General features: G+C 37.1%; 2 protein-coding genes across 3 annotated transcripts; both read right to left on the bottom strand.

The window, feature by feature from the left end:
- Positions 1 to 3,607: 3,607 nt before the first annotated feature.
- LOC117636361 (protein FANTASTIC FOUR 2) lies at positions 3,608 to 5,303 on the bottom strand. Its single transcript, XM_034370828.1, has one exon. The coding sequence runs from the start codon at positions 4,928 to 4,930 to the stop codon at positions 3,791 to 3,793; it is 1,140 nt and encodes a 379-aa protein (XP_034226719.1). The 5' UTR covers positions 4,931 to 5,303; the 3' UTR covers positions 3,608 to 3,790.
- A 4,071-nt stretch (positions 5,304 to 9,374) lies between these two features.
- LOC117637397 (probable transmembrane GTPase FZO-like, chloroplastic) lies at positions 9,375 to 15,074 on the bottom strand. 2 transcript variants are annotated; one of them, XM_034372276.1, is made up of 11 exons: positions 14,463 to 15,072; positions 13,472 to 14,022; positions 13,286 to 13,354; positions 12,566 to 12,763; positions 12,136 to 12,267; positions 11,637 to 11,723; positions 11,052 to 11,489; positions 10,781 to 10,948; positions 10,371 to 10,595; positions 10,011 to 10,126; positions 9,375 to 9,836 (listed from the first exon to the last, which is right to left on the bottom strand). In XM_034372276.1, the coding sequence occupies exons 1-11, from the start codon at positions 14,959 to 14,961 to the stop codon at positions 9,554 to 9,556; spliced, it is 2,766 nt and encodes a 921-aa protein (XP_034228167.1). In that variant the 5' UTR covers positions 14,962 to 15,072; the 3' UTR covers positions 9,375 to 9,553. The 2 variants fall into 2 exon arrangements, 1 of the variants encoding a protein (XP_034228167.1); XR_004587178.1 differs by having other exon boundaries at positions 9,720 to 9,836; positions 9,957 to 10,126; positions 14,463 to 15,074.
- Between the last annotated feature and the right edge of the window lie 2,223 nt (positions 15,075 to 17,297).

Here is a 17,297-nt window from a genome sequence, read left to right as displayed (position 1 = left end):
TAAGATATCCAGAATCCAAAAATGCTTATAGGATCGTGGGGTCCTCCTTTGATACCGTCGTGGATCTTCTGCTCTGAATCATCCCCTTCAACATTTGTCAACCGTATATATTCTCACAAGATCATATACAGATATACCACTTGCACTCATCAGCAGATATATATACCACTTGCACTCATCGCCTTCCCTCATGAGCATGACTAGTTTATATATATATATATATATATATGTTACACAAAAATAATCAAATCAATGTGGGATATGTGTATTTTTAATTAACTTGATTAATTTTGGGTTAACTTTAAATACAAGTAATGCATGTCGCTGCATGAGTTTTGGACTGATTAATTTATGCGGAGGGTTTCCTAGTTTTTTTTTTTAAATTTTTTGCTTTGCCTTTATATGTATGTACTTTTCATCATTGCTAAGGTAGACTCGCCCTTCCCCCACCTCCCCGCCCTTTCTCACTTTCTGTCTGTGGTTGTAAAATCCAATACCAACTCAACCATCAGTATGTCATTTAGAATATTGGTGATAAAGATGTCTACAGAAACAAATGTTTTCTGTTTTTGAGCCACCAAACAACTTGATCGATCAGCGCCAAGGACTTCGGTGGCCTTGGTTTAAAGCTACCATAGAGAGAGAGAGAGAGGAAAAGGGATTAGGTTGATGACATGGAAGTCCAACACAAGCATGTACGGAAGAGAGTGGCATATAATTAAATAATATATTGGACACATGTGGAGAGCAATGAAGTTGAACACGTCAGACAAGAAGGGTGACAATGCATTGCTGCTGAGCGGAAGACCACACATAATTAATTGGTGGGATTTACAATCTTTCCATTCCCAAGGGCAAGGCACATACATTTTCAGGATGAGATCGATGACCAGGGCCAAGGAAGGGCCTTTGTCTCCTGTCGCGGACTTCATATATCATTTGTGGGCTTCTAGGGCTTAGCTAGCTTGGTGCGTTCCTATTTAACACGTAACATTTATATATATATATATATATATTTGTAATATTTTCTCAGGTGCAAAAGCAAAACCACACAAGGGACAAGGCCAACTCAGCCTTACCCATGCATGCAAGTTGAGAGGGAAAGCGAGAGATGGCTCAGACAAAAAGTAGCATTACGCATAACGCAAAAGCTAAAAAAGGTCGGAGACATGTCAACATTTGAGGTCTTTGTGGAGTTGTGCTTTTTTCTTTTCTCTTTCTTTCTTGTGTCTCTGTCCAATTGGATGGACAGAGTGTGGGCAACTAGTTTTTAGCTGGATCATACCATCACGTGATGTTACTAAATTACATTATATATATCCAAAAATGCTTATTTAGATGACATATTTTATACGTTTTATGTTACATAAAAAAAAATGTACACTAATGGCCAATAAGATCGATAGAAATCAAACCAATCATAAGAGTGGAGGAGTAACTTTTTGAGAGAATGACGATAGTATTTTATTGATAGGAGTAATTAGTATAAAAACCGAGCTATATCATTGGGAATTAGGAGAGTGGAGGAGTAACTCTGAGATATAATTTGAGAAGAAATGAATTCATGGGAGCCTCTCGGCCCTCCATTATGTGGGATGTGTCCAATGATAGTACGTGCCCAAAAGGTGTATATATATATATATATATATAAACCTACGTACAATTTTGGTCATGATATGAAAACACAAAACCTAATTGGTTCGCATGCAGATACTCAGATATGTATAGTCAGTCACAACATGAGTTGTATATTTTCCTAGTACTATATATAGTACCGTCATGGTGAAAATCAGTCCCATCGCTGTCCAAAGTTTTGCCCACTTCCAATTCATTCATGTGTTTAATTTGGTGGATTATTTCACTTTCAGCACTACTTGATCAATCTAGTACGACATAGCCAAACACCAGCCATGGCGGCATGTGAAGACTGAAAAAATCTGCAGTAAAGAGGTACGTATGAGACTTTTATGATTAAGAGTGATCAGAGGAGTGTGATGTTAGCCATTTATATAAACCCATAAATGGCTAAATCTGGGGCAGGACCAACATTACATGCCGGTATCTTTCATGGATATTGATACTAGTTTCAACAGACAATACAACGATCAAGACTTCGATCACAAGACTTGTTTGTTGTGAGATAATTAATATATTGATGATAAAGGCCTCCACTCCATTATCTAATCTCAATTAAAAGCCTCTCATCAAATTAAGCACATGATGTTTATTGAACTGAATGTTTGCATGTGCAAAAGTTGACAGCTTCATTTCCTTTCCCTTTCTAACCACACTCCCATCGTACAACTCTTGTGGTACATGACGTGTGGATGCCCCCCCAACTCCCCATGAGTATAGTGGCCAATGTCCTCTCTTTCAAAATTACTAGCTTCTTTGCCGCCGTGAAAAGAGGTGTTTTATTAATCACGCGCGCTAACATAGCCTATAAATGAGAAGCAGAGGAGAATTTCAATTTGGTATATCAACCATAATAATTAATTAATTAATAGTACTCTAAAAACACCTCTAAACCCCTATTAATTATTGGTTAAGCCGTCACAAGGAATTTGTAAAGAAACTTTACTGCCAGAGCTGCAACATGTATATGTTTGATCGCAACTCTTGTATGTTTGTGATGGAAGGAATATCTTGAGATTGAAGAGGAAAAAAGTGATCCCACATGGATGATGGACATTGATGAAGTCAGTCCATGTTACCTTTCGGGGCCTACCCCATGATACTTAACCAGGCATTCATTCATTCGTACCCACAACTTGCAATCCTTTGCATGAAAATGCCTTTTTAATTTATGAGGGAAATGTGGGTTGTTCTACCATTCAGTTCTTGTTTATGGGTACATGTTATAAAAAAAACGATATGAAATATCATCACTTTTGGGCTAGTGTGTGGGTATAAATACAAAGATGCTTTTATCCGTACAAGGTATCAAATATGGTGTATAAGAATCCGGAAAATGTAAAAATTTGTAAAATAAAACAAAACTAAAACCCTATCATTTCCCGGCTTTATACACATCACATAACTTGTCATATATCACACCGTCTTGTGTATGAAATCAGTGTAACTATGTTTTAAATTCATATATAATGATGTTACTATACTGAACTCAACAGTTTTTGTAAGGAAAGTGTAGCATATATAATTTGAATTCTGAGAAATAGCTTGGGAAGAACATGGGAAACGAAGATTAAGTTTTCAAAGTACATACTGCGCTTTCAAGAGATGGTCCTAAATGCTAGCCATAAAAAGTGATGGCTAGGCCCTTTGATTGGCTAACAGCATTTGGGAGCTGGACCAGCAAAATGCTTTAAAATTGTGGTAGTTGGTGAAACTACGTCACTTTGCGCACGTTTGGTTGTCAGTATGGCCCCGTGTGTTCAAATGCTTAATGAAAATTCGAACTTTGGAAAGCGTCGGGCTCATTGTCCTGATTAATTAACTTAATTCACGTTTATATTATTATTATTAATTATTTAATGTTCATGGCTTTTGCTAATTGCTGTTAAGCATGCGTTGGGAACAATAGGTTAATTATATTCACGAGAGAGAGAGAGAGAGAGAGAGAGAGAGAGAGATAGAGATATGGAAATGTCCAATAACGATAATAACTAAAATGTCCAATAACGATAATAACTAACATTAGCATACTGAGGAGAAATTCGAAGCTTAAGGAAGTTTCAAATATTAATGACTGAAAAATCTAGAGATTAACTAAAACTCATAAGTAAATATTCATTAGACAGAGGCAGAGGCAGAGAGAAGAGGAGGTGTCTTAAGTGGCGACCCAAAAAGACTCCGGCCAATTCATGACCATCTTCTTGTTCCCACGCCGACCTTCTTTGCATCTGCTTGGCCTTGGAAGTTTCCCCATTCCCTTTTCACCCGCAACATTTCCACTATTTCCATCCATCTCCTCTGCTTCAACAACATTTCCAGCATTCCCATCCATCTCCTCTGTTTTCACATTTCCACTCTTCCAATCCATTTCCTCTGTTTCAACATCAAAGCCATTTTCTTCCTCACAATCATAAGCTTCATTTTCAGCTTCCATTTGATTTTCAACCTCATCTTCTTCAACCTCAACAGCTGGATCATCTTCCACAGGGAATTCTTCTTCGCATTCATCCTCTCCAGCTTCTTCAATGTCACAGTTCGGAGAAGGGTCCTTCAACAAAAGCAGCCTGAGCCTGCCATCACCACGCTCGGCTTGGAAATAGGCGGTTGGAGGAGAACTGACAGTAACTGCTTTCAAAACTAGCCGGCCGCCTTCTCTGTGAGGCCTCACTTGAACACCATTGGAGCCACTGATAGATGTCAAAGGAGGAGGAAAACTAGTAGCAACACTACGTTTCAATGTCTTTGGTGAAGCTCGAACATTATTGTCACTCGATATTTTAGAACTCTCACTTGTAATAGTGGGAGTGCATGTTGGGTTAATTTTTCCACTACTTTCAAGTGAGAGAAAAGAAATGTCAGCATCAATTTGCGAAAAAAGAGAAAAGTCATCACCCCCGTTTTCGCTACCGGTCTCGCTGCCTAAGCTTTCAGTGCACATTTCCAAGCTTTTTGGGCTCAGCATTAAAGCAGAGCGCTTCACAAGTGGATGGACATAGACTTTCTCTGTTTCAGTCTCTGTTTTGGTGGTCTGATTTTTCGGGTTGCCGAGAGACTGGAGGAAGCTCAAGCCAGGCTTGTCAGCGTCCTTGCTGTCAATCAAGTTCAAGTTGTTGTTTGTGGTTGTGATGGTTTTTTCAATGTGGGATATATCTTCTGTCTCTTGAGGGTCAGGCTTGCAATCCCAACAAGAGGTCGAGGGAAAATTTGACCTGGGTGGAGCCAGTTTGAGCCTAACAAGAGGCTCGAGGCATGATTTCATCCCTTGATGGCAAACAGTGCTTGATGTTGACGACATGTTGATATGCACAATAAGGATTTGAATAGAAAAGGAAAAAACAGAGCAAAGGGCAGACCAGGGGAGGGGGGTTGAAAGAGGGGAGCTTGAATTTGGATGAAAATGTAAGAAATTTGAAGTCCTATGAGAAAAGTGGAGTGACAATTAAGACGGAAGACAAGATTTTAAACAAAACCCAGGTTTTGGTTTAGGTAAAATTGCAGACGGGTGGCTTGAGAGAAATTAAGAGGTAGGGAACCGATGGGTGAGGAATATGAAAGAGAAGTGGAGGGGGTGGGCTTGAATTTATAGTGAGATATGGTGGGGGATTTTTGTAGCCTCTGTAGAGTCATAAACTGTGGACTCAAGTGAAGGAAGGAACTTTTGTGCCCACTAGAATTATACATATATGTTTTATTTTCCATACTGCCACACGTTATAAGCCTATTGTCATAGAGAGAGCTATAATTCGAAAAAGATGAAACTCAAAATAAACTAAAATGTATTTTGGACGGTCGGAAAGGCGTTTGTGGCTGTAGGGCGGATCAAAATCATTGGGCATGTTTGGTTGAGTATATAAAAAAAAAACTCTTCTTTAACATAGTCTTCCAAAAAGCAGGAGAAAAATAATAGTTTTGACTTTTGAGCTTTCTTCAATGGTTTCATCATTTTCTAACTGAAATCAAAACAGATTCTGCAACAGTTTTTTCTTTTTTCCTTTGGGAACAATCTTCAGAGATGCTTTCACAGTGTTTTTGCTTTGTATGATTTTAATAAGAGCAAGTTTAATTTTAACCCTGTGAAAACAGAGATGCTAATTCGAAAACCCAAGAAAAACAGAGGTAATAATTCTAGAATGAGTTTCGTGTTATTCTTGGCCGCTAAGACAACTTTTTGTTGTTGCTTAACTATAAATAATTGTGGGGTTGGATCAATTTATGTAATGAAAACGAGCAGTTACCTCATTTGTTAGGGAACACAATGCTCTCACCCATTTGCATTTACTTCCAATTCCAAATGAAAACCAAACAGAGAGAACATAAAGGAAGAAGGATTCTCTTTGATATTCATTCACAGAATTCCAATTTTATTGCATGTGTTTTGGTCAAAAACTAAGTTGATGATGTTAGAGGACCCATTTGTCAAATAACTTATTGTTTCAACTTTCATACCAGAAAAAAAAAAAGAAAAAAAAGAAAAAAAGAAAAAAAAAGAAGAAAGAAGGTGCAGTTAAATGACCAAACAGCTGAGTGGCAACAGAAATCAATCAGCATAAAACAATATAAAATCACCGACCAATTGAGATTACGAGAAGAACCCATTGGTGGACAGGACACTTAAAGTTAATATAAACCTGTCTTTTGGTCTTTACTGTCTTCTAAGGCAAGAGTTATTAGCCCTAATCATGAAGCTTATTGCACACTCAAAAATCCCAAATTTGTAGCAGTTTTTACTCTTCACAGCAAAAGAAAAGCAACATCTCCCTGCTTTTTTATCCCTAGGGGCGGCCTGCCCTTTTGCTAATTTTCCCAGATCTTCTTTTGTTAGGTAAATTCCCAAAAAAAAAAAACGTTGAGACATGCTTGTGTGTGCTTTAAAAAAATCAAAAATTACATGTTCTTTTAACTTGTTAGGCAATATTAACACCAAAGGTGTTTGCTGCTGCATCAAAGGCTAAGGCTTTCAGAGCATTTGAAATTCTGAGTTGAACTCATGTATCTAACATTCATTCACACAATCTGCAGAGGCAACCAAAGCGCAAAAGTTGGCCTTAAAAATTTGGCATTGGATGCCACTTTTGTTGCTGTTTTTCTTTTCTTTTCTTTTCTTTTCTTTCCATTTGTCCTGTTAATTAAGCAAACTATTGAGCCAACATGCATTGTTATAAATATAGGAACAAGAAAAGAAAACCAAACCATTTTCAGTCATATAAGAATTTTAGCTAAAGAAAAGATTGAATTCTTCTCTTAAAGTTGATAGCAAAAATAGTTGCCCTGCCCACTTGCACCAGCTGACATGAAGTGGAGCAGAGCAAGATCCCTAACCCTTTTCTGCACTTTTCTTTCAAAGGTATGCGGCTTAAAACATGCGTTTCCAAGGAACTGAGACCAGTTCGAAAATCAAAGAGAACCGTACTATAGTACTATCAGCTACTATAATTTTCACATCAGAAAAAGACTTGAAGGCATCTGGCAGTAAAATGGATGCCTTGCCCTAAACTGGTTCCCATTAGAAAAATCCCAGAACCTTTCCCGATATTGGAAAAATCCATCATGTTGTTTATCTTTTCTGTTTGGTCTTTTATTTGTTGTCCATCTTAAACCCCCCCAGGTAATTTCATTAAAACAAGAGTTACCCTGCAATTAATTCAGCTGCAATAGGTTCAATTAATCAGTGGATGAATTTTATCTCTGTTTGGATGAAATATACAGAAGCATGAGCACTGTAAGAATATGTGACCACATTGTTTTTAAAGATAAAATCCAAAAGTTTATGGATAAGTATTTACTGTAATTCAGAAATTACTTGCACCTGACAATTTGCATGTGAAATATATATATATATATATGTTTTAGAACTTTTTTATGGAGCAATGATCAGAATTGCTTGCCAGTCCTCATCATGCTCAGGGCCTATGATTGCCTTGAACTTGACTGCAAAAATCAAACATCTTAATTTCCCATGAATTTATTTATTATTTGGGTCAGTTTGTACCTGTATGCACCTTAAGAGAGCTAAATTAGTAGTTACTTGTAATAGTCTTTTGAGGAAACAAACGAACAAACTGCTCAGAAATCAACAGATAGTACATTGGATGTTCTGATGTTCAATAATGCTAATCCTCGAATCTAATACGAATAATTTGATTTACGCGGTTTTTCTCCGCATATCGCCTTAAATAGGAGAAGATGATTAGTAATTATTTATGTTCCCCCTCCCCCTAATTAGCTAATGGTTATTCTTAACTCATTCATGGAATAAAATAGGACAGAAAGATAGAGACTTGACCTTCACAACTATGAGAACTTGCTTCTTACACCATAAAAGCCATTAACCACAACAGAGATATTCTTTCAACAGAAAATTATTCATATCTTTTTTTCATGTGAAACAGAGATTTAGTGTATTCCTCACAAGGCCAAAAGATTTGTCTAAAAGATCTTGGTCATCTTTGGAATTTTAACCAGTGAGGTAAAAGTGTGATCCATTGTTGAACCAAAAGAGAGAATATTAAAGGAATTGATGCAGAGAAGAAACGAGTGATCCTTGATAAAATATACAGAGTCAAACTATAATGATATAATAAATATAAAAATTACATTTTTTTTTTTTTGGACACAGAGTGAATGAAACTATGGTAAGTGCGTTATATGATTTAATATATACTTTTATTTATATAAATGCTATAAAAACTTTAAGTACAAAATAAAACGTTCATTGGATTTTAACAAACACTTTAGCTAGTCCACTTGTTGAAAAATTTTTGGTTCCGCCTTTGGTTAGCATAAGGCTGGCTGACAAGAATATTTACTTCTTGTACAATTCGAGCCCTAGCATAGACTTTGCTTTTTAAACAAAATACTTTTGTTTTAGAATCTCCATTAGCCAACGAAGAAGAAAAGAGAAAAAGAGTAACTTTGCAAACCAATGAAAGGGTCTCTTTGTTCCATCTTGCAGGCTGGCTCTTGTTAAATTTAATTAATTTATGATCACCTTTTCTTCTGAAAACCCTAATTAATATATAGATTGTCAACTTCAACTTTATGATTTTTCCCAAGAAAAATGGTGGAATCAAATTCATGGTTTGCACAAACATGTTAACAAAGCGCACTCCTTGACAACTTTTGACCATGTCATGTTAGTGACAACTTTTTCTTCCATTAATTTAAACATGCATGTTTGTTTCACTTGGCAGTTGAATCATACGACATGTGACATGTCCCTAGGATAATAAAATGGCTGCCTCCTACTCGTTGTGCTTAATTTTTGCAGGCATAAATAAACTATAAAAACACTTTATGGACGGTACGTAGATATGATCATTGAAAGCATCAAGATTGGCTTTCCAAATGTTTGATTGTGGTCCTTCGATCTTAATTGGCATTAATAAGGAATTTTGTTAGTGCTAGGAATTTTCTTTTTATCAAGAGTTGAATGATATTAACCACCAACGAAAGAGGAAATTAAGTTTCAAAAGGTCCATTCTCCATCAACACACCACCTTAAGAAATTGTCAGAGCAGGAATCAATTCGTCTTTTATTTTTTTTTTGGTCTGATCATTCTTGTTTGTTTTAATTATAAACTATAATGCGGGTTAAGGCTAGTTGACCATGACAATGAGCCTACCCCCTACACCGAATTTCGATTAGTCACTGTAAAAAGAGAAAACAAAGGTAATTGTTCTTCCTTCAGTTCTACTGTTCTACCTCATGTCACCGGAGCTTGAAATTTTCCAACATGCTCTTCACTTTCAACTTCCAAGTAATTCTTCTTATTGATGCATAACAATATATTACACTTACCCCAACAAGGGGAAGGAGAATAAATATAAATAAATAAAAAAGGGGAAAAATTGTAAATATATAACGATGCACCCATTACAAGGTGAAATGCAGGGAATGAAGGCTAAACTCAAGCTGGGATCATGACACGTGTAGATTTTGAATTTCAATTCGTAGCGTTTGAAGTTGTTTATCAACATTGGATATTTCATCTTGAAGCTCTACGAGTTTCTCTAGTCTCTGCTGTGCTGTATCTTGGTAAGGCTGGCTAATATTTTTCACGAACCTTTCCATATTCTCAATAGCTTCTGAAAGATCTTTCTGCATGGCCTCTTCAACTTCACGTGCCAACACATCTGCCGTCCTCTTCACCTTATCTATCATCTCTTGCCGACGAGCGGGAAATTTTGATACTGCTAGTAACCTAAATCAGAGAAGAAACAAATAAAAACATACGATTTGAGTGTTTATTAATCATAGAGCAGAGGATTTCCGCCATGTTTACGCAAAACTTTGGCATGCCTCAAGAATAAAAGAGAATTACCAAGTAAAGAAATGAAGACAAACGGGAAGAGTTCAATTCAAGAAGACACATTACCCGCCAGCTGAGCAAAGACCAAGAGCAAGAAGATCTTCTAAAGTGGTCGGCAGTACAGATGTCAGAAGTGAAGCTGATAAACCAGCTGCTCCTAGTCCACCAAAAGTCGCCAGAGACTGGAATTGAAGCCAATCAGATTGAATTAATAAGATATTTTATACAATAATATATATGGAGCACCTTGTCAAAAGCCATAATCATATCCAATCTCTTCATTGTTTTTTTTAAAAGGAAAAGTAAAATAAATAGCATATCTCTACCTCAAAACACCACATAAGTATCTCAAACTTTTTAATCATAACTAGTTCTTCATCAAGAACACCAAATCCTAATCCATATCCTGAATAATACTGAACTTACCACTTCACGTATTTCTTGCTCAAACAATTTGGAAGCAGCATTGGTACTGAAGCCCTCTATCACTTTCAAGCTGAGTTCATTTACTTTTTCAGGTGACGTCTCCAAATGCACCTGCCTGTGTGGATAGACAAATGAAGACCAACGTTTTTCGAACGTTTCTGCATACATCCTTCCTTCACGAGCATTGTCTGATTGCAACCATATCACATATTCTCCAAGTAGTTTCTATATAACAAGACATGGACATTAAATCTTTAGATTTCTATGATGAAATCCAGAAAATATGCAAATTGTTATCTTAGGCATATTCATACAGGCACAATCCTTGCATGATTCAAAATTAAATTTCAAGGCTTGCCAAAACAATAGGGGAAAAAGTTAATGGAACAAAGTTAAGGCTATCAACTTACTTGCATATCGGAAAATGCAGGACCCATAATATCATTTTGAACCCTTGAGGTTGCTGGAATAGAGGCAGATTTTTCCCCTTTGAAAACATAATAAGCAACAAGATCAAGATTTGATAATTGCAGAGTAGCTTCTATGAGCTCCACCACACGTGATTTTGTGGTATCAATCTGCAATTGCATGTGCGGACACAACTCGTTAACTAAGTTTATGAAACTATTCCATCAATTTGCCATTGGATTATACAAGGGCATAAGTTTCTGCAAAACATACCACAGACAGAATTCTTCTTCTCCAAGCAATGCTTTCATTTTCCATCTTCACTGCATGGTTCTTTATACTCCCAACTATATCATTTATCGAAGCCAAGTCCTGTTTGGCATATCGGCAGTCCTGTGTAACAAGAGTTTCACAGGCAGAAAGTAGTTTTTCTGCAATTGCAATCGGTGTTTCCAGTTTGAGTTTCATTCTTTCCATTCCGGTACTTGTTGACCCATCTAAAAAACTATACAAGAAATTCTCAAGTTCATAGAAGCTACTGGTTTTCCACTGTGAATCAGATCCTAATAGTTTTGCATAATCTTTCCCCAAAGCAGAAGCTGAAAGTTTTGCTTCAAGAGCAGATCTCGCAGAGACAGGAAATAATGTCACATTTTCAGTATTCAGCAATTTCTGTGTATTCTCCTTGATGAATGACATAGCTTCCTCAAGCTGCACCAAATAACGACATGGATAACCATAACAGGAAGAACACTGGAGAAGCTCAAATAGATGGAAGCACCATATTAACTGATTTTATTGAAAGAGGATTGCCAAAAGTAATATCAACAATCTATATGAGTAAATGCAAAACAGAACCTCATGAGCATTCTGGTAGATATCAGATTTGTTCAGGACAAACACAACTTTCTTCTTCCACTGCTGAGTATAACGAAGAAAAGAAACCTGGAGAACAAGTGGTACTGAAATCAGCTTTAGTGATAATGAGGAATAGGTACAACTATTCCACAAGCATAGCATATTAAGGGCTTCCTCACATGTTGTCATAAATCAATGCCAAAATCAGCTAAAAGACTTTAAGATCTACAACAATGCCTTCCTAAGCATACAGATATTTGCAGCCTCGGACAGGTATCTACTAATACAAACAGATCAACCTTCGAGTTTGACGTAGAATCATTTCATGAACCTTGTTATCGATTCCATACTCAGATAACAACGAATGAAAGTTTTCAAGATGTATATCTTAAATTACATCCAACTTTTCTGGATAAATAAGTATTTTATTTGAAAAAAGGTAGAAGCCTGGACAAAAGAATGAGATGCATGTAGCCCATGACGAACCAGTGAATCATACCTCACTTTCAGTTAATGGGCGGTCAGCAGAGATAACAAAAAGAAGCAAATCGGCACGGGGCACAAATTCCTCAGTAAGGCATTGCTGCCTTTGGAGAATCACATTAGTTCCAGGTGTATCAACAACGTGCATCTGCTTTCAATTTAAAACAAAACATGTACATCAGATAATGCAGTTTTTATCATAAACTAGCATTAATCTAGTTCTAGGAATATGAAAGACTAAGCAAGATGTACAATAAATTTTGTTCTGCCTGCAGTACACACATTTTTATCTTGTGCATCAGCCAGCATGTGTCTGTGTGGCTACTTATAATACATATGAGAATCATTTCAATAAAGTGCAGAGTAACCAGAATCTATAAATAAGGGATTGCACTATTGTTGAACTGAATAAATAGTTTGATTAGCACTACATTAAATCCACTCACTTCTTTAAGAATTGGAGCAGGAAGGTAGCATATATATTGACCATCTGGATGCCTTTCACAACGTTGTTCCTCACCAGAATCCAACTCAGAATAGCGTAAGAACGTGATCTCATTAGTCGTAGGAACAACCCCCTCTTTAAGATATCTACTTCCGAGAAGTGCATTAATAACAGTTGACTTACCTGAGTTAAACTCACCCTGTTGACAAAAGGAGAGGTAAAGTCATAGCAGATCACCAGAAACATTCCGACAGAACTCATGATATAAAATAAAGCCAATTTCGGAAAAATAACACAAAATTCTCATCATGATTCTTCCAGCTCAAACATGATAAATAACCAATTAAAGGATAGTCACACACCTTCTACACAGTAAGTTTGGAAGCATAAATCTAAACAAAGGCTCAAAAAGGATAGGTTGCAGTTCCGAAGGACAAGATGCAATAACAAATCATTTCATCAAACATATTGTCCTAGGCAGATAGAATAGAACCAAGCTGCTTGTCAGGTCTTTATTTGAAAACATTAATGACCTATAAATTTAGGTATCATGGAACAGTTTTATAAAGTATTTCTTATGTAAGGTTTGCATAAATATTATCAAAGGCCACCTTAATTCTAAACTCTATCAAGAAAAGAAAAAGGATTTACATGAAATATAGAGCTAATACCAATGTATACCCCTGGAACCACAATTTGTTGAAGTTCAGCACACAATTACCACTATAACCAGTAAAAATGGCTCATCAATTTGAGAAACTGCATCAATGAGAAGTGAAACCTCCTCCATCTGTCATCCAAAATCAATACGTCACTATCCATCATAAAGTATACAAATAACGAGTAATGAAACTTGGATTATCTCATGATTAACTTCAACTCCCAAAAAATTTAATTAAATGATCACCAGTGGAGCAGCTTTCTGGATGACATTTATTGCTTTCAGCAACACTGATCTCTCTGTTTCTATGAACTGCTTTTCTCTATACTCCAATTTAAGAAATCCAGCAACATTTTTGTCGTCTTTGAGACCATTAAGCACATTCAAAACTGTGAGATTATCGAAGCTTTCAACTTCATCCTGTGTTTTACCATTTTTCATGTAGACGATGTCAAACAATTCGCTCAAAGCCTCATCATTAAGCAGCCTGAAATCTTTCAAAGATGTAACTAACCCGCTAGCACCAGATTTGAGTAATGTTGGCACCTCCGAATATAAAGCATCATATGAAGGGAACATGACAAATATCGGTATCTTCACATTTTTAAATAGTGGATTCAGTGCCACATGAACTTCTTCCTGTCCACCAATACCATATATAAGAAAATCAGCTCCTTCAGAACTGGAGGCACTTATGGCACCATCTATGTCTTGAACATTTCTAGCCACCAAAGGAAGGATGACTGAATCAGATTTGGAAGCCATCATTGTGCTTCTTGCAACAATGGTAGGAAGACCTATGTAAGAAGAAATAAACACATCACTGACCTAGTCATGGGATTTTCAATAACAAATGTAATGAAACTAAAAAAAATACTAAAATGAATCAGATTATTCTTGTTTCAATAAGATCCACTTAGGTTGTATAGCTCATAAAGGTTAAAATTAGCAAAGCGGGAATATAAAAACACAATGAGTCAGCAAATTATAATCTTAAAAGTATCAAAGATGAATACAAACAAAGAGGTCATATATATTATCCACGACAATGAAGCTGCCACATAAGAAGTTGCATACTATACAGCAACTGATTGTTCCAGCTGTTTGATTAAGTCATACTCACACTAGTAGCTTCTACTGAGGCAGCTTCATTCACTTGATTAATCAAATACGTGTGTATATATATCAAAATTTTCACAACCCAAGTAGTAAAATGAGTTGAAGAATGAAGATTTACCTTGATCAGAGAGAAGAACCCCACTAGCATTAGCTGCGGCGGCGATATCAACACGCTCGGAGATCAACAAGTAGGCGCGGTCTCTGACCACCGACTTCAACTTACAGGCGGCCTCATAGAGTCTGCCACCACTTGCTTCACGACCATTCAGCACCAAAATCCCAACCCATTTCGACACCGCCTTGTCGATCAAATCCAAAGCACCGTCACCGACCAATACATCATCAGGGTCCAGCTGCAGCACAATATTGGGAACCTTGATCTCTGGACGCTTGAACCCACCAGGGAACTGGGTTCTCGGAGGCTGCTTTGGTGGGGTTTGAGGGTTTTGGTTGGTGAATTGGTTTGAGTTTTGGGAGATTGATGAAATGAGAAATCGGGTTCGTCGTGAAGGCTGGGATTTGATGCGAGAGAGGTGGGTGTGGAGAAATGGGGTTGAGCTTGGGGTCAATAAGAGAGGCTGCGTTGCGGAAGTGTGGAAGGAAAGGAGAGATACCATGGGAAAGCTTGGGTTTAAGAGCCTTCACTGTTCAGACAGAGAAAAACAGAGTGTACGGATTGAAGAAAAAGAAGAAGAAGAGGACGATGATTTTTATCTTATCATCTTATCGTTCCCAAGTGGTTCATGAAATGAAAGCGGACGTTATTGGTGATGGGCCACCTTGTGAGCCCCAAAAGAGGAGAAAACGGGTCGGGCCACGGATACCCATATCCAGTGTACTTGTCCTCAACTGCAAAAGGACCAATGGGCAATTATTTACGGATAAGACAAACGATCATGGATAACCCTACTAATTGACAAAATTAATAGGGTTTTGATTTTCCCACTCCTTTTTATTTTTTTAATATTTTTTATTATAACAAAAAAGAGTGTAAATAGATAGAAAAAAAGTGAGAAAATCAGCTCTCAATTATTAAGGGCATAAAGAATGATGCTATATTCAGTTTGGATTAGGCTCTGTGTGCTAGTGGTATTATTTTGTTTGGAGTTTTTTTTTTTCAGTATTTTGTTTGGAGTATTCAAGTCGATCCCTTTATTTGATTTGAGGGTTCTGGTTAGTGAATTTGATGTGGGTTTTGGGGGATTGATGAAAAATTAAATGTTGGGTTTGTCAAGATAGATGGGTGTGAGAAATGGTTTTAGGGGTTTCACTTTCTTGTTTTGTTTTGTGGATACAAGTGATATCTAGGAAGGGTGAATCGAACTAGGGACCTATAATGCAAGAGTAAGTGTTATGAATCACTTAGCTACGGAACCAAGGGTTATAAACGCGTTGTTATTAGTGATGGGCCACTTTGTGGATCCATAAGAAGAATAAACGGGCCATGACGCCATTCAAATGATAAAAGTTCCTTTCAATTTTTGCCACTATGGAAATGGTAAGGCCATCTCCAATGGAGAGGGCCAAATGTTAAATTTTGGGTTTTAGTCCCAAATTTCTTCTCCAAGGCATAGGTCCAATCATATTTTTCGCCTAGGCACTAATTCAGGCGGAATTCCACCCAACTTTGGGTTGAACCTAAATTTTCGTGGACCCCAATGTGTTGATGCTAAAATACAGCCCATGTGCTAATGCTAAGAGCACCCCCACCCTAAGGGCAAGGGTAAGGTAGGGGCAAACACTATTCACATGAATAGTGTCAGCCTTGCCTTTTTTTGTTCCACTCCAAAAGGTAAGGGCAAGGGCAAATACTATTCATTTTATTTTATTTTCTATTTTTTTAAAATACTTAAACCATTAATTTTGATAAGCTTTTTAAATAATATTTTCGGTTGTCACGTGTCACTATTTATTATAAAATTCTTACTTAAAATTTCAGATAACATTTTTTGGATAAAATTTTCAAATTAAATTTTCGGCCACGTGTCCATATTTATTATAAAATTCACATCTCACTCATCATAGAATTGAAATACCTCATCAGTCATCATATAATTGAAATATTCCCGGTCCTCATAGTCCGACACAATGGAGTACAAGAACAACTCAATCATTGGCGGAGGCGGTTCCACCGGATTATGATGTGGGGGAGTATTTTCCTTCGGAGGACGTAACAGTGCCATTATTTCATATACGGAACGCACCACTGGAACCGACTACGGGCATTGTTCACTTGAGGAGCCATGTGTCATGATTTTCCTCTTTTTTGTTTTGCCTTAACTAATCTGTTAAAAAAATGAAATTGGAAATGCAAGATATATAAAGACATTAAATTGAATAAAACGGAAATTTTTATTTTTTTTTACCTCGTTGCCAAGATTTTGACCTCTTCGAACATTTGTTCATGACCCTCCGGCTTCGATGGAAGTGGTCATTTGTATTTTTGCACAAATGAAATTTTGTAGTAGGAAATTTGTTGTGGAAAGTAAAAAATATTGAAAGGAGATGAGTTTGTATGAAGATTTGGTGTGGAAAGTGAATAGAATTGTTAGGTATTTATAAGAAAAAAATTCAAAATCATGGCTATGGGCTGCTGTACCTGCCCTAAAGATTCGCCGTTGTATTGATCCATGAGGAGCCATGTGTTGCTTATTTGTTTGTATTTTTCTTAAATCAGAACTTAAAACATTTACCTCCCATCAAATGGCCATGATTTTTTTCTGATTAAATATATAATCTTATAAAAAAATCCAACGACCAAAATCTTAATTAACTAAGAGCGGCTCCAGCGAAGGAGCCCAGCCCGAGGCGAGGGCAGAAAAAAAAAAAAAAAAAGTCCCCCCAGCGGGCAGCCCAAGCCCGAGTTTGGGGTGGGACCCACCAACTCGGGCCAGCCCGAAGGCGAAACCAGCCCCAGGTCCAACTCGCGTGTTGCTGACGTCAGCGAGCGTGT

This window comes from Prunus dulcis, chromosome 8, assembly GCF_902201215.1.
Source record: "Prunus dulcis chromosome 8, ALMONDv2, whole genome shotgun sequence".
Lineage (NCBI taxonomy): Eukaryota > Viridiplantae > Streptophyta > Magnoliopsida > Rosales > Rosaceae > Prunus > Prunus dulcis.
This window is presented reverse-complemented; position numbering and strand designations above follow the sequence as displayed.